Source organism: Peromyscus eremicus, chromosome 23, assembly GCF_949786415.1.
Source record: "Peromyscus eremicus chromosome 23, PerEre_H2_v1, whole genome shotgun sequence".
Classification (NCBI taxonomy): Eukaryota; Metazoa; Chordata; class Mammalia; order Rodentia; family Cricetidae; genus Peromyscus; species Peromyscus eremicus.
The window spans coordinates 13028801-13054078 of record NC_081438.1 but is presented as its reverse complement, the minus strand read 5'-3'; the positions used below and the strand labels follow the sequence as shown (position 1 = coordinate 13054078).

Here is a 25278-nt window from a genome sequence, read left to right as displayed (position 1 = left end):
ACCATTCACAACTCTGGTTCACAAATCTAATGCCCTGTTTTTTATCTCCCGGGGCACCTGGCACACATGTATGGTATACATACATACACGTAGGCAAGATACAACATAAAATTAAATACGTCTGAAAGTTTTTTTTTTTTTTTTTTTAAAAAGAGAAAACTGGCTTTTTCTAACATTGAATTTTCTACTCAGTGAACATAACATAGTAATGTGCGGCATTTGTCGTTAATTACGTTTCTGTAGCTGTGACCAAAATATCCTCGGACACAACTCGAGGGGGGACAGACTTAGTCTGATTCACAGTATCAGGGGATTGAGTCCGTGGCCAAATGGACTGGTGTGTTGGTAGAAAATGGGTGGTGGTGGGGTATGGGTGGTGGGGGGCTTCTTTACCTCATGGGCGATTGGAAGCAGTGCATGACTGTAATGGGAAGGGACCACGCCATGTGCAGTTCCCAGGAATGGGCTCCAGTTACCCACATCTTCAGTCAGGCCCCACCTTCTCAGTTCTTCCACCCCGCAGTAGTCCCTTCAGATGTTGAGTGGATTAACTCATTCAGTCCTCGGAGCCCTCAGGATCCAGGGAGTCTGGGAATGTTCCTGCAGGCATACCCAGGGGAACACTTCACTCACCTCCTAAATGTTTCTCAATCCAATCAAATTGACAGTGAGATTAATCATCACAATAAAAAGAGACTATTAATCACCACAACCTACATTTCTTACTAGACCTATTCCTAGGTAATTGGCTCCCCACCCCCGTGTGTGTGTGTGTGTGTGTGTGTGTGTGTGTGTGTGTGTGTGTGTGTGCTGCACACACATGTGTGGATATGAGTACCCATGGCTGAGTATTTGGAGGCCAGAGCAGGATAACAGGTGCTCTGTCGGTCTCTTCCTTGTTATCTTAAGACAGATTCTCTCCTGAGCGAGCAGCTTCCCATTTTCTCCAGCCTGGATCAGTAGCTAGCTTTAGGATCTGCCCGTCAGTGGGGAGGTTACATGTCTATGCTGACCTAGCTGGCTTTTTACGAGGGTGCTTGGGATTTGAACTCAGGATCTTGCACTTATAGAGTAAGTGTTCTTATGCACTGAGCCACCTCCTTGGTCCCTGATATATATATCTAATATATCTAATATATTAAATATTAGATTGCTATTTTAAATTAGCCAGTTGTATTATCTGCTACTAATAGTAATTTCATTATTGTTTCTTTTTGAGACAGGGTTTCACCCTGTAGCCCAGGCTGGCGTTTAACTTGGGGCAGCCTCCTGTCCCAGCCTCCTGAATGCCAAAACTATAGGTGTGAATCCGCACGCACGTCTCAGAATATCTATGGTATTTCTTCCCATCTTGGTGCCTTTCAGTTTATTTTCTGGTCTTGTGGAATTGCTGGAAATCTCCTATCAGCTTTTTTTTTTTTTTTTTTGGTTTTTCAAGACAGGGTTTCTCTGTGTAGCTTTGCGCCTTTCCTGGAACTCACTTGGTAGCCCAGGCTGGCCTCGAACTCACAGAGATCTGCCTGGCTCTGCCTCCCGAGTGCTGGGATTAAAGGCGTGCGCCACCACCGCCCGGCTCCTATCAGCTTTTCCTTGCTGAATGACATAAGTAAACCAGCCTCTCTTGGAAGAACACGATTGAATGCCATTGGTGACATTTGGTTCCACTCCAGTGACGGTCCTCAGCTGTATCACCTCATGGCACATCACACTAGCTTGAGAACATATGGGTGCAAATCACTGCCTTGCCATACAAGGAGGTGGTGTGCTGGGTGGAGCCGGGCCAAGGCTTTCGGAAATGTCCTCTCCAAGAACTAGCCAAGATCCCAGGAGAATTAACTAGGCCCTCCCACTCAGCCCCACAGGGTTTCATATAATGAAAGCTAGCTTCCGCCTCCATGTGTAGTCAGGGCTGGCTCCATCTTCCTGCCGGTACTTCTGGGTGCTGGGATTACAAATGTGCATTATTTCACCTGGCTCCAAGCCTTAAAACCTTCTAACACGTTTCCATCACCTCCATCTATTGCTGTTGTAGGGCCAAGCCTCTAACCCATGGAAGACACCACAAGTGTCTGTCTACAAGTTTATTATTATTTTTTTAATCATTTGTTTATTTTTTGGTGTGTGCATTTGTATGGGTGCTTGGTGCCACAGCACACATGTGGAATCAGAGGACATCTTAGAGGAAGGAGTTGGCGCTCCTTCCTGAGCCATGTGGACCCTAGGGATTGAACCCAGGTTGGTGGACTTGGCAATAAGTGCTCCCATGCGTTGGGCCATCCCACCAGCCAGATGGTTTATTTTAAAAAGCTCAGAGCCGGCGGTGGTGGCACATGCCTTTAATCCCAGCACTCGGGAGGCAGAGGCAGGCAGATCTCTGTGAGTTCGAGGCCAGCCTGGTCTACAGAGTGAGCTCCAGGAAAGGCGCAAAGCTACACAGAGAAACCCTGTCTCGAAAAACCAAAAAAAAAAAAAAAAAAAAAAGAAGAAGAAGAAGAAGAAGCAATCTGAATATTTCATAAGGAAATAGGAAAGATAAATGTCCTTGGGGTTGGGGATTTAGCTCAGTGGTAGAGCGCTTGCTTGCCTAGCAAGCGCAAAGCCCTGGGTTCGGTCCTCAGCTCCGGGGCGAGGGGGGTGGGGAGCTCACTCAGTTATTTTATTTTCTGTTGTGAGTATTTGCCCGCATGTATGTCTGTGCACCCCAGGCATGCCTGGTACCTGCTGAGGCCAGAAGAGAGCGTCCGATCTTCTGGAACTGGAGTTACAGATAGTCTGAGCCGTCATGTGTGTGCCGGGGATATGATTTGGATCCTTTGCCAGAACAGCAGCAAGTGCTCTTCACTCCTGAGCCATCTCAGGGAGACCCCATGTCCCCTCTTCCCATTTCACGGTGCTGGGGATTAGACCCAAGGGCGTCAGGCCTGCTAGTTAAGTGATCTCTGTCGGGGGACAACCTTCCTAGCTCCCTTTGTTTCTCTTGATGTTAACAAAGGAGATTCTGGGGCTGGAGAGATGGCTCAGCGGTTAAGAGCACTGGCTGTTGTTCTTCAAAAGACCTGGGTTCAGTTCCCAGCACCCAAATGGCAGCTCACAACTGTCCGTAACTCTAAGATCTGGCACCCTCACACAGACATACATGCAGACAAAACACCAGCGCACATAAAAAAAAAATAAATAAATAAAAGAATGGCTGATTCAAAAAAAAAAAACCCAAAGGAGATTCTAAGGTATGCGGGGCGGAGGGATATTAATTTTTTTTTTATATACAGAAAAATTTCGAACTCCAGAAAAAATACTCTTCTGCATAAACATAGGCATACACATACTTTGCTGAGCTGCTTGGGAATTAGTTGCAGACATCATGACCTGTCACTGCTAAATACTCCAGTAGAGATCTCCTAAGAACCCAAAGATCCTCCTACAGGACCCGAGTGGAAGTGTCAATCACACTCAGGAACTTAACATTGATGCTGTACTGATATGTAGTGAACAATTTTCCATTTGTCCCCAAAATACTCTTTATAGCACTTTTTCTTTCTTTCTTGTATTCTAGCGTATAGTTAACGCTCACACATTGCCTTTACAGTTGTCCCTTGGAATGTATGGGAGGATTTAGTTTAGACGTCCCTTAATGGCACTAAAATCTGAAGATGCTTTAATCTGCATGCAGGAATAGAATGGTATAGTATTTGTGACCAATCTTTGTATATTTTCTCATATAGTTTAAAGTGCTCCTATACTTTCATTTCCTAGTACAATGTTAGTGCCATGTAAGTAGTTGTCGTGATAAATTTGCCATAGTGTAATGTACTGATGGAAAATAAGTGTGAACACATCCAATACGGACATATTTTATTTACTTAAATTTTTTTGGGGGTCCTGAGGGGTCCCACATAGGGCCCTGAGTCCTAGGCAAGCTAAATTCTTAGCCGTGCAGCACAGCACAAGTGTTTTTGAGACAAAGTCTCTTAACTAGTCCAGGCTGGCCATGAACTCTTGATCTTCCTGCCTCTGCCTCCTGGTTACTGGGGTTATAAGTCTGAACTTCAAAGTCACACCATGCCCGGTCAGAGTTTTTTTTTTTCCTGAAATGTTTTCAGTCTGAGATTGGTTGAATCTGATCATAGGAATCTATGATTGTTCTCAGTACTGTGTTGATGCTTTCTTTTTTAACTGCTTTGAGTCCTAGGGACTCTGGACCCTTGCTGGTTGACCGAGGGATGCATTTGGAGAAGCCTGGCTTTCCCACCCACACTACACCACCATAACCTAGGGTGTTATGTGGCCTAGGGTCTCTATCCTGGGCACTTCATTTTAGAACACTGGGGCTATTTTTACATCTAGTATTTGGGAATTCAGGGGCTAAAGGGGCTGGGAAGAGAGAATTCTGAAGATTGATGGGTGGGGTCTTTAGATCAGAAAGGCCTTGAACTCCAAGAGATCCCCCTGTTTCTGCCTTCAGAGTTAAAGGAGTTTGATACCACACCTGCGCCCCCTCTCCCCTGCCTCTAACCCTGGGTACTTTCTCAGGAAAGGGACTGGGTCTTGGAGAGACGAGGTTTCCATGGTTAAGGAGCTTTGCTTGTGTCTGTACTAGCTTTCTCTCTAAAGGAATATTGGAGCCAACGGATGCTCTTTGGCCCCTTTAAAAAAAAAAAAAAAAAAAAAAAAAAAACCAAACCAAACCAAACAACAACAAACTTCAGGAAAATTATTTCACTCGATATTCACTGACCTAATTATAGTGACATCCACTTGTCTCTTACTGAATGTTTACAGTTTGAGTTCGTTCTGTTCTCCGCCCGTAATTCTGTGAATGAGTTGTTCGGTATGCCGGGTAGGGAAGCCCGAGGCTCAGAGGAAACGGCGACATCACTGGTGGACGGTAGAGCCGGGTTCTGGCTCTTGGTCTGGCTGCCTACTTCTCTGTTCACTGGTGACTCCCATCTTTATTGTATTCTGTGTTGCCTGTGCCGAGTGGTTTACCAATACTCGGGGATGTGGGCTCTGCTCTCGATGGGCCGGATTTAGGGGAAAGACAATAAATTCTCTAACTTGGGCATCTGAGGTGGCTGACTTATCCTTAGAACTCTTTGTGTGTTTGTGTATGTATATATGTGCACGTATGTGTACATATGTGTACGGGTACAGACTTCCATGAGGCTACGAAGGCCAGAGGTCGATGTTGGGTGTTTTTCCCTGTAACTTTGCAATTTATTTGTCATTTTTAATTCCTTAAAATGACATTGATTATTGTATGTGTAGGAATGTGGGCCATGGCACAAATGTGGAGACCAAGAGACTACTTGGAACCTTTCTGTCTTTCAACCATGTGACTGAACCCGGATGATCAGACTCAGGTCATCGGACTCGGCAGCCAGCCCCGTTACCTTCGCTGGCTGTCCATTTTCTTTCGGATCCTTGTTCTCTCACTGAACCTAGGGCTCACCAACTGACTGGACCGGCTCCTATCAAGCCCCCGGAACCTCATGTTCCTACCTTCAGGCAGGGTGTACAGTCACTCAGCCCTCCCCTGGCTTTTCCGTGGGTAGAGTTGGAACTCCGGTCTTTCCGCCTGTGCGTCTAACCCTGTACCCACCTGGCCATCTCTTCAGCCGCACCTTTTTCTTATTTTAAAATGAAACAGTTAACTTACTTGAGATAGTCTCATGTAGCCCAGGCTAGCCTTGAGCTCATTGTGTAGCAGAAGATGATTTTGAGCTTCTGATCCTCCTACCTCTTTTCTTCTTTTCCTGTTTTTTGTTTTGTTTTGTTCTTGTTTTTTGTTTTTGTTTTGTCTTGTTCCTTTGAGACAGGGTTTCTCTGGGTAGCCCTGGCTGTCCTGGAACTAACTCTGTAGACCAGGCTGGCCTCGAACTCAGACATTCACCTGCCTCTGCCTCCTGAGTGCTGGGATTAAAGGCGTGCGCCACCACTGCCAAACTTTTTTCTTTCCCCTCTTTTTTTTTTTTTTTTCAGATGGTCTTACTATGTAGCCTGTCCTGGAACTCACTCTGTAGACCAGGCTGTATAGAACCCACAGAATCTGCCTGCCTCTGTCCCCTGAGTGCTGGGATCAAAGACGTGTTATGTCTGGTCTCTCTCCTTTCGTTTTTTTTAATTTTTGAAAAAAATTTTAGCTGTATAGGTATTTTGCTTGTGTGTATATTTGTGTGCCACATGTTTTCAGTGCCCAAGGAGGTCAGAAAAGGGCGTCAGATCTCCGGAACTGGAGGTGCAGAGGGTTGTTAGCCTCCCTCTGGTGCTAGGAATCGAACCTGGATCCTCTGGAAGAGTAGACAGTGCTCTTAACCAATGAGCCGTCCATCCAACCTCTCCTTTACTTTAGCTTTTTTGAAATAGGTTCTCTACATAGCCCTGACTGCCTGTTTTGGAACTCTCTATGTAGACCAGGCTGGCCTCGAACTCACAGAGACCCGCCTGCCTCTGCTTCAGTGCTGGGATTAAAGGTGTGTGCCGCTGCCCCAGCTTCTTTCCTTTTTTATATTTCTGGCTGTGAACCTCGCCTTTAATGGCTGAGCCATCTCTCTAGCCCAACCTCTTTCCTTTTTTGATACAGGTTTTACTTTACATCCCAGGCTGGCCTCGAACTCTCAGTCCTCTTGCCTTGAGTCTCTTGATAGCTGGAGTTGTCAACTTGTGCACCATGCTTGGTTCAGACCTTTCAAAGCTTTGTAAGATGTAGACTTTGGTAAGATGGGTAAAGGCACTTACTGCCAAGCCTGATGAACAGGTTCAATCCTTAGGACCTACTTGGTGCGGACACAGGTGTGTGCATACACACACACACATTAATGAATGTATTAAGAAATTTTTTGGTGTAGGCTTTTTCTATTTGTTTGTTAATTCTTTTATTACCCGATATGCCGGGGATGGAACTCAACAATCATTTTGAGTACCAGGCAAACGCTTTACCACTGCCAGCACCGTCTTTTTCCAGGTTTAGTCTGGGAAAAGGTTCTGAGCCTTCCTTAGTCCTGCTTTCACAGTTCACAAATGAGGCCTGAGCATTGGCTCTCTGCCCATTGAGTTGCTCAGATGGTCTGTGGCCATCTGCTTCAGATGTGGGCTTGAATTTCGGCGTGTGGAAGACGAGGCTTTTGTTGGATCCCAGAGGACAAGTGACTCGGGTGTGGTGTAGATTTTGTTCTGTCTTTAGCTCAAATTTAATGGAGATAGAACCAAAGTCAAGAAAGGACAAGCAGTTGTGGAGGGTCCCAGCTGTCCCAGAGGGTAGAAATGCAGGGCGGGCAGGGCACAAAGGCAAGAGCACTCAGAATCACGACCCCAAGAAGAGTCGTAGTATCATATTCCTTCCCTGGTGTCTTCACCCATCTCACAGATTTGCTATGAAGTTAAATCCATAATCATAGTCAGATTCCAGAGAAACTACACATACCCTCCTACTGTTTCTTCCCAGCATGAATCGCTGGCCTTTAGGGGTAGCTCCTTAAATAATAAACCCAGTGCTTCTTGACATATGATGGGGTCATAAAAGCATTGTAAGAGGAAAGTAAGAGTCTATAATGTATTTACTGTTATCTGTGCTCCTGAACGTCACTGCCTAGCAACAGCGCGCTGTAGGGTACCAGCCCTTCAGCATCGTGATCACAGGGCTGAGTGGGAGCCTTGGCTGGCTGGTGCTGCCTTCCAGAAGTATTGGATTGCCTGGGAACAGATCAAAACTCAGAATTCAAAGTATGTTTTTTTTTTTTTTTCTGAATGTGTTTTTCTTTTATACTGTCACAAAGCAGAAAAGTCATGTCTAGTCACCGTAAGTTGGAGACTGACATGAATAGCCTTATTATCTACCACTGACAGAGAAATATTATGAGCCGAGGACCTCTCCTATCTTTTCTTTTTACTGGTTTTGGGAATTGAACCCAGTGCCTCAAACTTGCTGGGCAAGCACTGAGCGATACCTTTCCTCATGCCCACTTTATAGAAGTCAAAACTGAGGTTCAGGGCTGGTTATACCTCAGTGGTAAGGGTGCTAACCTACTCTATGTAAACCCTAGCATAACAAAACTAAAAAAAAAAAAAGAAAAAATCTGGGGTTCAGAGTTTTTTGTCCCTGATCAAAAAAACCAGTGAGTGGATCAAGATTGTGCATATCTGTGTGAACACAGAGGGTTTTTTGTTTGTTTTTGCTTTTTGTTTGTTTTGTTCTTTTGCCTTTTGAGACAGGGTCTCATAGCCCAGGATAGCCCTGAATTTGTGGTGGTCCTCCTGCCCCAGGCTCTGAGTGCTGAGGTTGCTGTCATATGGTCTGTTTTCATAACCTCTGCACAAGTGTTATGGCTGGCTCTCGGCCTCCGTCATCCTGAAGGCTTCCTTGTTGCTGGCTTGGGCAACTTCTCTGATTTCCTTGCCTGGTTACATTTACATCAGGTTTGTTGGTTAGTCTGTCTAGGTTTGTATGCTGGTTTTATTTTTTTTTTCTTTCTCCTTTTTATAAAACTATTTTAAAATTTGTTTTGTTTGTATATGTGTATGGGTGTATGGTGGACAATTTTCTGGAGTGAGTTCTTTTTCTCGCTCTCTATCATGTGGGTTCCAAGGATCAAACTCAGAGTATATAGTTTGGCAACAAGTTCCTTTACCCATCAAGCCGTCTGGCCTGCCTTGGATTTAGGTCTTAGGCCTGCTGTCCATGAAGGTCAGAATTTTTTTGTTTGTTTTTCGAGACAGGGTTTCTCTGTGTCATTTTGGTGCCTGTCCTGGATCTCACTCTGTAGACCAGGCTGGCCTCGAACTCATAGATCTGCCTGGCTCTACCTCCCGAGTGCTGGGATTAAAGGCATACACCACCAACGCCCGGCCGAAGGTCAGAATTTTGAGGCATGGGAACAGTCCTGGAGATCATTTGCAGGTGTCAAGATGAGTGTCCAGAAGATATTTGGGCCTTTGCATCCATCTTACTTCATAAATATCTAGAACTGGGGAGACTTGTCTTGAGTCGTACACTATCTACTTGGTCTGTATGACCAAAGTCTCTTTTCCTACACTCTTCAGCTTGGAACAGAGTCCTGTGGCGGCCCCCACTACTGGGCTTACCATGTGCTTTTGATAATTCTGTCAGGACAGGAGGGGTGCTCCCCTTTTATAGCTAAGGAACCTGAGGCCCAGAGAGGCTCAGGAACATACCTGAGGTCTCACTGTTGGAAACTATGGAGCAGAGGAGGGTACAAACACGCACTTACTGTCCCATCTAATAAGTATTACCCATGTGAGATGGATGAGTAGGTAATTCTAGGAGCAGCAGAAAAACCAGCTTTGAAGCGTCCTGGTGATTAATAGTGTTTCAGAGCTATGATGTGGAGCATACCTGCATCCCTTCTAAAGACTGGGGCTCACAGGGAGTTTGGGGTCATTGCTTGTATGTGCTTCCTGGTAGTGTCAAGGTGACTTTGGGTAGCCTCCTCCTGGCTGTGAGCCCATGACTCTTGGAGTTGACTGATGGAGCCTTCAGATCAGGGGCCACAGGGCTACGGACTTATTTCTGCAGCTGCAATCTGTTGGATTCATGTAAAGTCTGTGAGCCCAGAGAGCCAGTGAGACCCAGAGGCAGGGCAGAGGAAGGAGAACGTTGGTATTGGTAATCCACTGCCTGAGATCAGTTCTATAACATGGATCTATCTTCCTTGGGTACTGACTTGTGGCTGAGCCACCTTTTCTGTCTCTTTGGGGTACTGTCCTTTCTAGTGCTGAGACTCAACCTCAGAGACCCAGCTCTTTTGCTAATGTGGCAGATCTCAGTGTGAACCTGGGAAAATAAATAATTGCTTTTTTTTTTTTTTTCTTTTTGAGACATGGTCTCACTATGTAGCACATGTGGGCCTCAATGTGCTCTTCATCCTCCTGAATGCTCGGATTATAGGCAGGTGTACAGACAGCTCAGACTGACTGACAGACTCTCCTGTCCCCAATGGCCTCTTTACCCCTCTACTCCAACTTCCCTTAGTCACGCTGATGGGAAATGAGCTGAGTAATGAAAGCCGAGTGGAGTACACAAACGACCTCACTCAATGGTTTTCCAAGGGAAATCCCAGAAATTTGGTTTGAATTCTGACTGTCTTCCTTGTCCTACACGAACCTGGACTACTTGTTTTTAATTTGTGGATCTGACTCATGTACTCGTTGAAGAAAGAGTTCTTTAGTAAAGGAAAAAAGTTAAAGTCGACTTCTTACTGTCTTTCCCTGGCAGGAGCTGGGCCCTGCAGTGGGGTTTGTCGGGTTGATGTGACCATAACCTTATCCAAGGCTCCTGGTACCATCCCAGGTGCCCAGAGGGGTCCTGGGTGCATTCCGAGGTGTCTCATGACCCACGGGATGGGAAGAAGTTAAGGACTCAACCTTCCTCTTGTTCACAGAGTTAAAGAGCCCAAGTGAGACTTGGGGGCTCATGGTTAAACCATGGCTGCCAAGCCAGCGACCTGACTTCAATTCCTGGGATCCAGGTGGTGGGAGGAGACATCTACAAGCTGTTTTCTTTTTTCTTTTTAGTTTTTCGAGATAGGGTTTCTCTCTGTGTAGTTTTGCGCCTTTCCTGGAACTCGCTTTGGAGACCAGGCTGGCCTCGAACTCACAGAGATCCACCTGCCTCTGCCTCCCGAGTGCTGGGATTAAAGGTGTGCGCCACCACCGCCCAGCTACAAGCTGTTTTGTCTACGGTATTGTCTGTGCAGCGTTCACATTCAGTGCCCCAGCTTGGCCTGACATGCACCAGCCTCGGGGGTCCCTTCTCCTGCTACCCAGCAAATACCCACCAGCTGGATCCTGAGCGAAGTTAGGGTTGGAGAGGTGGACAGAGTGGGAGGCTGTCTGAAGGGGGGAAGAGGATTTGTGGGTGCCAATAGTGGTTTCTCGCTCAGGTGGAACTCTGAGAAAACCTAACGGAAGGCCACTTGGTCTAGGCCCTTTGGGCTGTTAGGGAAGAAACCAGCTTGCGTGGAGTGTGGCCCGAATCTTCAGCAAAGACCAGGGATGCCCCCTGGTGGATATGCATCTTCCCAAGGCAGCAGACACACAGCGGCTTTGCTTGGATCCGCTTCCTGGTGTCTTGAGGGCTGCAACTAGCCACTGGAAACTGGAGTCATGGAAGGCAAGGGTAATCTTTTTCAACCTTGGCATGCGATGAAAATAGGCAGCATTGCAGAGCCCGAGCCCTGGTGTTGCCTCGAATTAGCTTCAAATCTCAGCTCTGTGTACTGACTGGGCATGCTTGGGCAAGTTAAGTTGTCCAAGCGTCCAGTCTCTCCTGCGTCCACTGAGTGTCATGGGAGTTCTGTCTCACAGAGCAGTGGCCATGAAAATGGCCGTGGAGCGGGTGTGCCTGTGCTGACGGGCTCAACCAACGGCAACGATGGTAATTGGTAGAAAGAGCATGTTCCAGGGGACACCAGTCATCCCTCCCATGTGTGGCCACGCTTTCCTCATTTGTAAAGCAGTCGGTTCTACTTTCCTTCAGGGTTGCTGTGAAAACCAGACCTTGAATCCAAGAGATAAGAACACCTGAGCTCTTCCGTGTGTTTGAAGAGTTATTTTTATAACAGCTTCTACTTCCCGAGAGGCATTTCACCAATACTAGCCATCGGCCTGTTACAGGGCAGTTCTCTACCCGGAGCTGGGCACGAGGTTTTCAAAATGATGAGCTGTTAGCTTGAATCAGCAGCGTTCAGGTTCATCGAGAGCTCTTTGGTGCAAGGGTCAGCGGACTCCTTGGAAAGAACCAGAGAGCAAATAGTCAAGGCTTTGTGAGCAATGCACTTTCTGTCCGTTGCAGGCGCTCAGCTCTGTTACTGTAGCTTGTGAGTGATGCAGACCCAGTGCCTGCTGGTCGGTCCAAACAGACTTGTGTGTGGACTCAGGAATTCAAATTTCGGTCCTTGTCACAGTTGTGAAATACTCTTTCCTGTCTACCACTGCATTTAAGAATGTCAAAAATGCTCTTCTGGGGACGGTGCTTAGAGGCACTCAGAAATGGCCTGGCAATCCTTGTGGGGCTTCCTGCAATACAAAGAGAACTAGGTTGTCCCAAACCCCAGGAATAGGCTTGTTTACTCTTAGACGGAGAAGGTCAGGAAAACATTGAAGTCTGCGTGCTGTTGTGTGAAGGCAGACTTGGAGCGGTTCTTGCCAGGAGACCTGACGTTCTTAGGAAGTTGTCCAGGCCACAGAACATGTGTGCTAGTTGTATCTGTGACGGGATCGAGTGTGCTTTCATTATGAAGGAGCAGAAAATCGGTGTGAAAGTGTTGAAGGCACATGCCGAGTCAGAACGCGAGATAAATGTGAAGCTTTTAAATTAGAGGAATAAAAAAATCAAGTCTCGAGCCGGGCGGTGGTGGCGCACGCCGTTAATCCCAGCACTCGGGAGGCAGAGCCAGGCGGATCTCTGTGAGTTTGAGGCCAGCCTGGGCTACCAAGTGAATCCCAGGAAAGGCGCAAAGCTACACAGAGAAACCCTGCCTTGAAAAACCAAAAAAAAAAAAAAAAAAAAAAAAAATCAAGTCTCAGCCAGAAGGCAGAGGCAGGTGGATCCCTGTGAGTTGAAGGCCAGTCAGTCACAAGGTGAGATCCTGTCTCAAAAAATAAAATAAATCAAGGATTAAAAACAAAAGCGGGGGGAGCTGAATGTGGCTGTGCACTTTTTTAATCACAGCCTTTGATATTTTTGTTTTGTTTTGTTTTTGTTTTTGAGACAGGGTTTCTCTGTGTAGCCCTGGCTGTCCTGGAACTCGCTGTGTAGACTAGGCTGGCCTCAAACTCAGAGAAATCTGACTGCCACAACCTCCTGAGTTCTGGGATTAAAGGCATGTGCCACCACCGCGTGGCCTTGTCATTAGTGTTGAGGCCAACCTTGTCTACGTATCCAGTTCTGGGGCCAGGCAGGGCTATAGATAGCAAGATCCTGTTTCTAAAAAGGAACAAACAGAGGCCAAGAAAGCAGCAGAACCACGCATGGTGGTATGCCTGTGTAGACCCAGAAGTCAGGAGAGCCGGGCAGGAGGGTCTCAAGTTCAAGATCATTCTGGGCTATGTAGGGAGATCTGTCTTTGGAGGGGAAAAAAAAAGGCTTGGCATATCCTTCATGCTTGTGATCTCAGCATTTGGGAAACAGAGGCAGGAAGATCAAGAGTTCACGTTCCTTCTGGGCTGCATTGTTGAGACCAGCCTGAACTACAGGAGACACTGGCTTAAAAACCTAAACCAAACAGAAAAGCAGGCCGTGGGGCTGGATCAGCGGCTGGCCCCGAGGTGGCTGTATGCCAACCCTAGGTGAGTGGAGCTGTAACCTTGGGGGTTGCAGCCAATAAAGGGTTTCAGCTTTGGTGGTTGTTGAGTGTTTCTAAGTCTCCGTGCACCATGTAGTTCTCACTGAGATAGTGAGGAAGTAGGGTCCTTTCAGACCAGATGGTGGGTTTCCCACCGCAGTCCTGTTCGTTAGGAGTGTAACACGCCGGAGCTGCTAGCCTCCTTAATAAATCACCAAGAACTTGGCAGGCTGCATTGCGTCTGTTTTCTCTCTCTTCAAGGTTCAGTCATTTCCTCCTCCAGGGCTGAAGTTCCAGAGACACCCCTCCCTCTTCCCATTTCACAGATGAGCAAAGACAGGCCGAAGGTTTGCCTGTTGGAAGGACCTAAGCCTAACCTGGAGCGTTTCTGTCTCTGTTCAGAGCTTTTCTCTGGGATGTTGTGAGAGGCCGTGATGGAAGGCTGGACCGTCCTCGCCAGGAGGCACTTGCTCTTTTCATTGTACCACCATTCAGAGGTGACATGGTGCTCCTAGCTCGTGTGTGTACCAGGCCCCTTTCTCCAGATTCCTGTTAGAGAGCAGTGAGGTGCCTGTACCCATGGTGTTTAACAGAACAGCGGGAAGAAAGGCAGAACAGTATAGGCTTCAGCAGTCACGGTCGGTGCTGGGGGTAATGGAGCATCGTTGTTCTGGACCCTGTGCCAGTTACTTAAGGAATCATGTGATTCCCTTCCTCATCGGCACATCTGTCTGACAAGTTGGAGACCTAGGTTCAAAGAAACCAAGTTATCTGCCAACTTCACAGACTAGGGAATGAGGTTTTTGGTTGTTTTTTTTTTTTTTTTTTTTTGTCCTTAGATTTTTTTTGAGACAGGGTCCCATATTATGGTCTAGACTTGCCTAGAACTCTCTGTGTACGACATGCTGGCCTTGAACTCATGGTGATCCTCCTGCCTCACTCAGCCTCCCGAGTGTTGGAATTGCTGGTGTATGTCACCTCCCTGCTTGATGCGATACTTGAGCCTAAAATTGGTACTTTGTATGTATTAGGCAAGGATGTTACCAATTGAGCCAAAATTCTAGTTCCAGAAATGAGACCTTGTGTGAATGTCTTTGTGTGCGTGCGTGCGTGCGTGCATGCGTTTGTGTGTGTGTGTGTGTGTGTGTGTGTGTGTGTGTGTGTGTGTCTTTCAAGGCCAACAGACAACTGTGGGTATCTTTCCTAAGGAGTCATCTACCTTGTTTTTATAAGGCAGAGCTTCTCACTGATGTGGAGCTCAGTGAGTGTAAGCTAAGCTGGCTGGCCAGAGCACCCCAGAGATCCATTAGTTTCTGCCTCCCCTGCAGTGGGATTACAAGGGCACACCATCACACATGGCTTTTTTGGGTGCATTTTGGGAATGGAACTCACGTTTTCGTGCGTGCAAAGCTTTGAAAACTGAGTCATCTCCTTAGCCCCAAGTAAGACTTTATTTTAGGAACCATTGTCTTTATTTTTAAAATTAATTTTTATGTGTTTCTGTGTACCAATGTATTGCCTGTATACATGTATGTGTACCATGTGCCTGTGGAGGCCAGAAGTGGGCATCAGATTCTGTAGAACTGGAGTTAAAGGTGGTCGTCGTGAATCGCGGTGTGGAGTGCTGCTTACTGGCTTGATCCCCATGGCCTTTTCAGTTTGCTTTTTTGTTTGTTTGTTTTGTTTTGTTTTGTTTTCAAGGCAGGGTTTCTCATGAAACAGTCCTGGCTGTCCTGGAACTCTGTAGACCAGGCTGGCCTCGAACTCACAGAGATCCACCTGCCTCTGCCTCCCGAGTGCTGGGATTAAAGGCGTGCTTATAGAACCCAGGATCATCAGCCCAGGGGTGGCCCCGCCCACAGTGGGCATGGCCCTCTCCCACGACCATCATTAATTAGGAAATTGCTCTATAGCAGTGGTTTTCAACCTATGTGGTCACAACTCTTTTGGGCTCAAATGACCCTTTCATACGGGTTCTTTAAGCCAATCGTAAAACACAGATACTTACATTAAGACTCATAATAGGCTGGGTGGCAGAGCCAGGCGGATCCCTGTGAGTTAGAGGCCAGCCTGGTCTATAGAGTGAGATCCAGGACAGGCACCAAAACTACACAGAGGAACCCTGTCTCGAAAAACAAAACAAACAAACAAAAAACCAAAAACTTACAACAGTAACAAAATTGCAGTTATAAAATAGCAATGAAAATGGTTCTGTGGTTGGGGGTCACCACAACCTGAGGGTCACAGCATTGGGAAGGTTGAGAACCACTGCTCTGTAGACCTGCCTGCAGTCCGATCTTATGGAGGCGTTTTCTCAATGGAGGCTCTCTCTGATGACTGTAGTAAGTTGACATAAAACAGCCAGGCGGTGGTGGCGCACGCCTTTAATCCCAGCACTCGGGAGGCAGAGCCAGGCGGATCTCTGTGAGTTCGAGGCCAGCCTGGGCTACCAAGTGAGTTCCAGGAAAAGGTGCAAAGCTACACAGAGAAACCCTGTCTCAAAAAACCAAAAAAAAACCAAAAAACAAAAACAAAAACAAAAACAAAAACAGACCAGACTTGGGAGTAGAGGTGAGGAGAGTGGGGAGCTCTGAAGGAGAAGATGTTAGATGTGGGGGACGCGGGCTGTGCTTCCTCACGGGATCTGGAGTTGTAAGCTGGTCACAGTGAACCGTGTGTCCATTCTCTCCCCAGGGAGTCGCCGGTTGGTGGATGTGATGGACGTGAATACCCAGAAGGGTACCGAGATGAGCATGTCCCAGTTCGTGCGTTACTACGAGACGCCAGAGGCCCAGCGGGACAAACTGTACAATGTCATCAGCCTCGAGTTCAGCCACACGAAGCTGGAGCACCTTGTCAAGCGCCCCACTGTGGTATGCCGAGGCCTTCGTGGCCCCTTCCATCCTCGTCTGCTACCCACCTGCTTCCCGTGAGGCCCCGCTCTCAGCGGCTTGCTTCTTGAGACGGAGTGGCCGGGTGGGCATGGCTGAGGCTAGTCCCTTAGGGTATGGTGGGGGAAATGTAAAGGCAGAGTTGAAATCCAGTACCTGGAAGGGTGGCGTGGGTGAGGCCGCCTAGCTGAAGGCACCCCGGGACTTCTCAGGCAGAGGGGTAGTTCTTTCTGGACTGTCTGCAGGTCCAGACCCCTGGGGGTGCTCACAATGGACTGGCTTTCAGGTGGACCTGGTGGACTGGGTGGACAACATGTGGCCCCAGCACCTCAAGGAAAAGCAGACGGAAGCCACAAATGCCCTTTCAGAGATGAAATACCCCAAAGTAAAGAAGTAAGACTGCTGGGCTGGGGTTGGGGGGGGGGCCTGGGCGGTGGTGGACCTCAGACTGGTGGGTATTGACAAGTGACTTCCTGGTCCTCGGTGCGGGTCTCAGTGTTGCTTCAGAGGTGAGGGATTGACCCCCAGCTGGAGTACAGTGGTGACAGGAGACAGGAATCCCTGGGTGTGAACAAACCGCCCTCATCTCCCGGGGATGTATGCCTCTGGGCCCTGTGATGGGTCAGGCCTTCCTTCCTGTTGGCCCTGGAGTCTCTACACAGCTACTCTGGAGGTCTGAGAGGGGTTACGGGAGTTCTCTCTGTGGCATCCGTGTTTGTGCGTGGGTACACGGTTATCTGTTCTTGGAACCTTGGTCTATGCCCTCATTGTGACAGTGTCCTGGGAGTGGCATTTTCAGAGGGACAGGACACTGCTTGTCGAGCAACACGGGACTTGGGCTAGTCGAGCGTGTCTCTCTCTCTTTAAAGATTTATTTAATATGTGTGTGTGAGTGCCTGTGTATATGGCACGTGTGTGCCTGGTGCATCAGATCCCCCCCTGAAAGACAAGGAGTTAGGAACCTTTAATGTGGGTGCTGGGAACCAAACCTGGTCCCTCTGTGAGAGGAGCAAGTGCTTGTAACCACAGAGCCATCTGTCCATCTCCTTTCTCTTTTCTCCCGGTGTTGAGACCTGGAACTTCTGATCCGATCCGGAAGCACCTCCCCCAAGCAGAGCTCAGTGTCAGCTTGATCACGTGACGTGCCTTCCGTGGTGCCCTGTGGGTTGGAGGGTGGCCAGGGTGAGGAAGGTAACTACAGTTGAGGGCAGAGAAAGACCTCATTACGGATCACATGACCAGCATGTTCCCGAGTCTGCTGTTCAGCCTGGACAGGGGTACTTGGGGGTCCTTTCATATGGAGGGATTTGAATAATGGGCCATCTGGAGGAGGAAGTCACCTTGGATACTCCTGCCACTTCAGACCCTCTGTTTCTCTCCCTGAAATGGGAAGGAGATGCTGGCTTCCCAGAAAAGACCGATGCTGGCAGCCTGGATCCATTAGCATCTGTGCAGAGCCCTGCTGCCAGCAATGCCCCCAGGAAATCTCAGCTGTGAACTCCCCAATCCCTCAGCCCTTCCATTCAGCCTGTATCCAATGCGGATCGCGTGCCAGGCTTTGTAAGGCGGGCTAGCACTCTGTCCCTGCGTTTCTCAGCGTGCCTCTCTCTTTTTGTCACTTTCTCTCTCTCTCTCTCCCTCCCTCATTAATTCATGGACATTTTTCTTCCCCTCTAAGCTAAAGTTCAATGTATTCCTTGGATCTGGGCTTTCTCAAAGGCGGAGAATATGGTCCAGGTGCAGAGGGAGGGGAGCAGGGCTCGTTTCCAATTCTGTTCTCTTCTGACTGAATCACAGCATAGTGTTCTGAGATGGGCAGATACAGAGATGGGCAGGACCGAGGACCTCCGTCCTCACTCACCCTGTTTAGAGCATGCCGTGTAGCATAAGCTGCCGTGTTTCTAGGGAAAGAGAAACAAAACCAGACATGCGAATCCTTTTGAGCTCTTGGTCTCAAGGGGTCTTCTTGGAGGGCAGGCAGCATTTAACTTGGGGTTTCTTTATTCTTTGTTTTTTTTGAGACAGAGTCTCTTTACATAGTCGTGGCTAACCTGGAACTCCCTATGTAAACCAGGCCAGCTTTGAACTCAGATATCCCCCTGCCTCTGCCTCCCAAAGAGTGCTGGGATTGAAGGCGTGCTCTACCACACCTGACTACTTTTCTTTAACAATTGGTTGTTATTACTGTGTGCATGTGTGTGGGCACATACCAGAGCGTGCGTACCGAAGTTAGAGGTCAGGGTTTTTTTTTTACGGGAATTGATCACACTCAGGTGGCCAGGCATGCGGAGTAAGTGCTTTACCTATTGGGCTGCCTCTGGTTCCTAACTGGGCTTTGGAGAGCAGAGAAAAGGAGGACGATTGGGGAGGGATGGAGAAAGGGAAATGGTGAAGATGGAGCTGGAAGAAAGAAGCAGATTATGACTGGTCCAGCGACACTCCCATTCATTCATTCAGCAACCGCAAATTGAGCATCTTAGTGGTGCTGAGGACACAGGGTAGGAGAACCCTAATGAGGTATCTGTCCTAATGGAATATTCAGTTTATGGAGAGGCAGATGTTCATCTAGCAGTGACAGAAATACATGGAAGCTGACCTGGGGATGAGGCCACCAACGGAAGCATGGTACCAGAAGTTTTGGTACTGCCCTGAGCTGAATCGTCTGGCGAGGGTCTCTCCGTTGATGCCAGAGCTCCCAAATATAGCTAGTCTAGCTAGCCAGGCCACCTCAGGGATCCCCTGCCTTGGTCTCGTGGGGTACTAGACTTACACTCAGGCTGCCACACCCTGGAATTTATGTGAGTTCTGGCGATCTGAACTCTGGTCTACATGCTTGCCTGGCAGGTGAAAACAAGCACTGAGCAATTTTCCTAGTTTTGGGGAGTGTGGTTGGAGAGGGTCTCAATAGATAACCCAGGCTGGGCTCAAAGCTTGAGATCTTTGTGTCTACACTCGCTGAGTGCTGGGAATACGGGCGGTCTTCATCACACACACACACACACACACACACACATACACACACACCTCCCCCCCCCCCCCCCCCCCCCCGCCCCGAGATCTAAGCAGAGCAGGATGCATTCATGTGGGTTTGCATTCTGCAAATGCTCCTGCTGTGTGGATTGGAGGTGTGAGGAGGCTGCTGCCTGGCCTACATCTCAGTAGACAAGAGGTGATCACACCTGGGCATATATTTAGGAAGTAAAATAGTCCTGGGTGATATAAATGCCTGTTAAGGTCTGCCTTGCTGTTCTGAGATCTTTGGTATGGTCTGTACTTTCTGGGGGAGATTCCTTTAAATAGCCTTACACACATTTGGGGGACTCTCTAGTTATCAAAACAATGGGGCATAAATATGTGACTTTTAGGCCCATGTGTCTCAGATGTATTGGTGAGACTGTGTTTCAAATCGATTTCCAAACTCCGTCAGTGGCCATGGGAACTTACTATAGGATTTGAACCTTGCTAGGAAGGACGTGATCACCTTGGAGATAGTCCATTTGTTCAGCTGAAAAGAAGGCTGATTTCACATGTTCATAAGCAAGGTGGAAAAAAAAAAATCCCACCATGATGGAGTCCTCTGGGACTGTGGAATGGTTCTGTGGAATTTAATTAAAATGACATTGTTTCTGGAAATCACAGCGCTTCCTTGCTGGAGGCCCCTACAGAGCAGACAGCTGACGGCCCTCCTGAATGGAAGGTTTGCGGCATGGAGGGGGACTTGTGACAAATTAGTATTTTTTTTTTCTTCTTCCTGCCTCTGGGATTTGTACTGCTTCCTTGTGGTCAGAGGTTTAGGAATTTTAATAGGTTTCCGTTGAGATTCTTAAGGCAGGGGAAGGTGAATGGAATCTGGGTACATGAGACCGAGGGGGATGAAAGATTTCTAGGGGGTGTTAATGTATCAGTTCTGGTGCCAGGGGCTACTCTCAGTTAGCCACGTCCGCGTTCTCATGGAGCGTCTATTGTAGCGGGGACGAGGCAGACAAGCCAACAAGGAAATGATGTGATTAATGTGTCTCAATGGACCACAGAACAGTAGGCTATGAAAAAGAGAGAGAATAAAAGGGTGGACTGATAAACGCTGGTACCACCTGGCATTTCTGCCATCTCCCCCTTCCCCTCATCTCCACCCTGCAGAGATGCTTTGATTCTTGAGAATGACTCACCTTGGAAAAGTCCTGCCTGGTCAGTGATGGTACTGGCGTGCATCCCTCACTTGGTTGCTTATTGTTGCTTAGACATTGTCCTTAACTCCCCCACCCCCTCTGTGTGGCCCTGGCTGTCCTGAATCTCGCTCTGTAGCCCAGGCTGGCCTCCAACTCACAGAGATCCTCCTGGCTCTCTGGGATTAAAGGCGTGCGCTACTGCCGCCCAGCCGTTGTCCTTAACTTTAACATCCTTAAAAAAAAAAAAAAAAAAAAAAAAAAGGCGGGCCCCGGTGTGGTGGCTCATGCCTGCAATCCTCCCAGCCCTTGAAGGGCGAAGGTAAGAGGATGGCTGTGAGTCCAAGGCTAAAACAACCACCTGGTTCACCCTCCGTGCGCACACGCACGCACGCACGCACACACCCAACGGTTACAGCACCAAAGGTGATGTCAGTTTCTGCAGGTCTGGACTCTTAAAAGTAGCAGGGTGCTTCTTGATCTTGGGGGCTCACGTCAAGGCTTAGTTAGGTCTAGGTTGCGTGCATCTGACATTTAGAGCCAGGCTTCTGAAATGGAGCACTCACGTGGCTGTTGGCAGGCAGTGGAAGTTGAGTTCCTCACCGTGTGGACCACTCCCCGGGGGCTGCTTGAACGTCCTCATGGCATGGCACCTGGTTCCCCAGAGCGAGTGCTTCTGGGAAGACCATAGTGCTCTTATGACCTAATTTTGAAAGTCATATCCTGTTGACTTCTGTTGTGTTCATTAATTACTCCAGCTCGTACTCTGAGGGATAGAGATGTAACTCTACCTCCTTTTTTTTTTCTTTTCTTTTTCTGCTTTTTCTTTTTGGAAGGATGGTGGTTTCTTTGAGACGAGATCTCATGTAGCCCAGGCTGGCCTCGAATTTGCAGTAAAGCCAAAGGTGACTTGAGCTTCTGAGTCCCCTGCATCAGTCTGAGGATTGCTGGGGTTGCAGGCATGTGATCCCGTGTCTTGATTTTAAATTTATTTGTATTTTATGTGAGCGAGTGTTTTGCTTGTGTGCGTATGTATGTATGTATGTATGTATGTACGTACGTATTATGGTGTCCCCTCAGAGGCCAAAAGAGGGTATTTGGTCTCCTGGAACCGGAGTTACACACAGTTGTCAGCCACCATGTATGTGCAGGGAACCAAGCCTGGGTCTTCTACAAGAGCAGCAAGTGCTCTTAACCACTGAGCCATCTCTCCAGCCCTCCCCAGGCTTGTTTTTATGTCATGCTGGGGTTTGAACCCAGGGCTTTATACTTGCTAGACGAACACCCGGCCGACTTGAGCTCCATGCCCAGCTCTCCCCTCCCCTTTCTTTCTCTGGTGCTGAGGTGGAACCCCAGGGCCTGGCACATGCCAGTCAAGTGCCCTCCCGCTGAGCCCCAGCCCCGGCTTAGCTCCTACCAGCTTGAATGAATCCCTGGGCCTGTTTTGAAGCTTCCACCCTCCGATAGGTCTGGACACGTGGGCACCTTTTCCACGGAGGAGGAGGTTTGGGCATGGGGATGCATTGCAGAAAGGGATTAGTGGGTCTCTGCACTCCCAGCTGCTGTACTCGGGTTTTTGGCAGTGAGTGTTGCTAGTGTAAAGATGGGTTGTGGACCCACAGACAGTCAAGGACTTCAGAATCCCAACCAAAAAAAGGGGGCTTCGAGTAAAGCATATGTTTGCAGCCCAGATGACTGTGAAGGGACTTGACTCCCCCCTCCCCACCCCTACCCCCAGCCACCCACAATTTTACTGTATGTTTTTGCTCTGGTGACAAGAAAATCTGGGGGATACATTGGAGGGAGAAGCGGAAACACAGGGTGACAGATTCACCCCATGCTTAGGCGTCAGGCCAGCGCACACCTTTCCTCTTCGTTGGGAGACCCAGCGTGGCCTTCTGTGTGGAGGCTTCATTTGCCCTGGCCCGCCTCCTCTCCCCTGTGCTCTGAGAAGACAGGAATGTGCGGCAGATGTGAAATGTGGAGTCTCGTCCGTAGGTGGGATGAGACGTCCACACAGGTGGCCTTTTGGGATCAGAGGTTCTCTGCTTTTCAGCCAAGCCTCCTTCATAGTTGTTACAGCCACATTCCTCTTTCAGTTCAGACGTTTGCTGGCATCATAAATGATCACCTGTGTCTTACCAGGTAGGAAAACTGTTTGTCATAGACAGATACTGGACTCCAGACCTCAAGATTCTTGGTACCTAAAATAATAATAATAATAATAATAATAATAATAATAATAATAATAATCCTCTCATTTGAACTGCCTAGTCCAGATACCAGCGTGGTCTCCTCTGTCAGCTTTCTTGAACTCCAAAGACAAAAATTCTTGCTCAAAGACACCTCCCCAATGAAGCCTGCTCACACCCAAGATAGAGAACATTCTTTGAAGCTATTATTTTACCTTTCAACAGGAAAAACATATACCTGCTTTAAAAAAAAAAATCCAACCAGTTGCAATCTAAGCTCATAGAACACTGGGAGGTACTGCCTGGGTCATTAAGCACCTGGAAATGGGTTCAGTGTTTGTGTACTTAAAGTGGGGGTCATGGGGTTGAAGGGTGATACAGAGCCTACACTGGCTTTATAGGATCATGAGTATAACCAATGGTTACTGTCAACACTTTAGCTAGAACCGATGAACATTGCTGGCTTTTCACAGTATACGGTGTTTGACCAAAGAATGGAATTTGGTTTCTGCTTCTTCAGAGGCATTCAGATGCCCCCTGCCTCCTTGTGGCTTTGGAGGAAGGGTATAGGGCCAAGGTTGGAAGAGTCTCTTCCCCCTGGTGATCCTGAGGTGACTTTTGAGTTGAGTTGAACATTTCTTTTTTGCCTAAAGTTAGTAAATGATTGAAGTTGGGCTGTGTATTCAAATTTTGTGGTTAGAGTTGGGATTTGCCAGGTAGATCTGGGTGGGACTGGGAGATTGGCCACTTCTAGGCTAGTGTCCAGGATAAGGGGCTGTAGTTCTGAACATGGGTGCTTCCTCATCTGAAATGGTGGGAACTAGCTTACAGTGTGTGAAGTTTGAGTTGAACGATGTAGTTTCTAATTAATGGATATTTACCTCAATGAATTCCCGCAATAATTTCTACATTCCTAGGGTTACAAGGCAACTGAGGAGCATGTAAGGGAAGAGTCTTCTAGAATGCCTAGCTAAACTTCAGCTTACCACCTCCTAGGAAATTACCCTGAGAGCGGAAAGAAGTTACCCAAGGTCACACAGCTAGTCTCAGAACCTCACCCCTCCCCATCATGGACTCCCCAGAAAGCTTAGCTCTGGTCCTCCCTCCAGCTGTGCCAGAGGGTGAATATTTAAGAGAGGTGGGCTTTATTAGGTCACCACCTGGGCAGCGAAGGTGCGCGTCCACACTCGGGAAAACCGGGACCCAGTAGTCTCCAAGCCACTGCCAGGGAGCGCAGGAGTGGGCGAGCAGGGGGCCCGCCGTGTGTGACGGCGCGTGCCCTAGTGAGGCCCGGTGCTCATCTCGGTGTCGCGGCGGCCTCTCCACCTCCCTGGCGGCCTCGGCGCCGCGCGGGTGTTCAGTTTCAGCGCGGGGATGAGCGCGGGCTGCGCCTGTCTCCCCGAGGAAGGCAGGCGGCGGCGCAAGAGGGCCCCCAGCGTCCCGGGCTGGGGCCTGGCAGCGCGGTGGAGGGGGCTCAGCTGCCGTCGCCCCGCCGATTTGGCGCGCGTCGAGCCTCTGCGGAAGGGGACGCCTGGGAGCCACTCCCCGGCCGCCGCCGCCGAGGGTAACCTCCTTTGTGGCGCGTGGGGCGGGTGTGGGTGGCCTCCTGCCCGCGGGATGCACGGCCGCCGCCGGCGGCGTCGCTGAGCTGTTCTTTGTGTCTCCCCGGGGCGGGTTGGAAGTGTGGGGCGTGTACGTTCGCGCCCGCGCGGCGCCTCCAGCCCCGCCACCCGTCGCCAGCTTCCCTGGGTCTCTCCATCAGACCTTAGCCCCGGGGGGGGACGCCAACTGGGCCACCTCGGGGAGAGTTTCTGGAAGTTGGAGAGAGGAGGGCGAGGTGGGGGCCGCCCGGCCTCTGCAGACCCCAGGCCGCGCCCCCCAAAGTTGGTGAGGCAGGTGCAGCGCCCCCCTCATACCTCGCGCCTTCCTCTATCCCGGGGCCTCCAACCCCTCAAGGACTGAGCTCCCCGCGGCTACAGATTTTCAGCTGCTAACTTGCAGGGTGCATAGAAGCCACCTGGTGTGGTGGTGGTGGTGTTGTGGGGGGGGGGGTTGGGGGTGTCGCGTGCGTGGCTGTCCAGCCTTGCCGTTGCAGAAGCCTGCCTAGCTGGCGGGCTGGCGGAGGGGAACAGCTTTAGCGGCTGTGGCACCAAGCCGAGCCGGGGTGCCCATGTGACTGCGGTGTGCTTGGGAGGAGGAAGCTGTAGAGGTCAGTGCAAAGGCGTCATGCCAGAGCGAGCAGGAACGAGGAGGGAGCCCCCCAGTCAGAGCGGGTGGGGGAGCCTTGGGGTGGCAAGCTTCGGGTTGCCTTTGGACTGCAGGGGCCAGTACAGAGCCGGTCTGTCACAGCCCCTTGGGCTTAATGAGGGGGTGTTAAGGGTGGGAGGGGTGGAGTGGGCACTGGAAGGAGGGGTCCACCTTAGAAGAGGCTGGTCTGGAAGTAGGGTTCTAGCACACAGTGGGGCCCTGAGGGCAGATCAGACACAGACCCGCACTTGGAGAACTTTCCCTGCGCACACATTCAGAGAACCCTAGTTTTCTATGTGAGGGCTTGGTGCAGGAGGGGCTGGAAGATGGGCTCAGTGGGAGTGACCCGTTTGGCCAAGCAGACCCAGGGATCCTAGAGCTGGACAACCCAACCCCGGTTCTTTTTCCTTGGTGTAGGTGCCCCGTGGGCATCTCGTTGCAGGCTGAAGGAAGCTCGTTTCGTTTGCTTGGCTCCACCCCGTACACT

At 49.2% G+C, this 25278-nt stretch overlaps 1 protein-coding gene across 3 annotated transcripts in view; it reads left to right on the top strand.

Annotated features, from left to right (window-relative positions):
- The window catches only part of Kdm2b (lysine demethylase 2B), a 124896-nt gene that overhangs the window by 13760 nt on the left and 85858 nt on the right, over positions 1-25278 (top strand). Inside the window, exons 5-6 of one of the 3 annotated variants that reach the window (XM_059249131.1) lie at positions 15993-16171; positions 16476-16582. In XM_059249131.1, the coding sequence (XP_059105114.1) occupies positions 15993-16171; positions 16476-16582 (286 nt within the window). Of the gene's footprint in view, positions 1-15992; positions 16172-16475; positions 16583-24628; positions 24754-25278 lie in introns of those variants that run through there. The other 2 variants (XM_059249128.1, XM_059249129.1) reach the window with 2 other exon arrangements.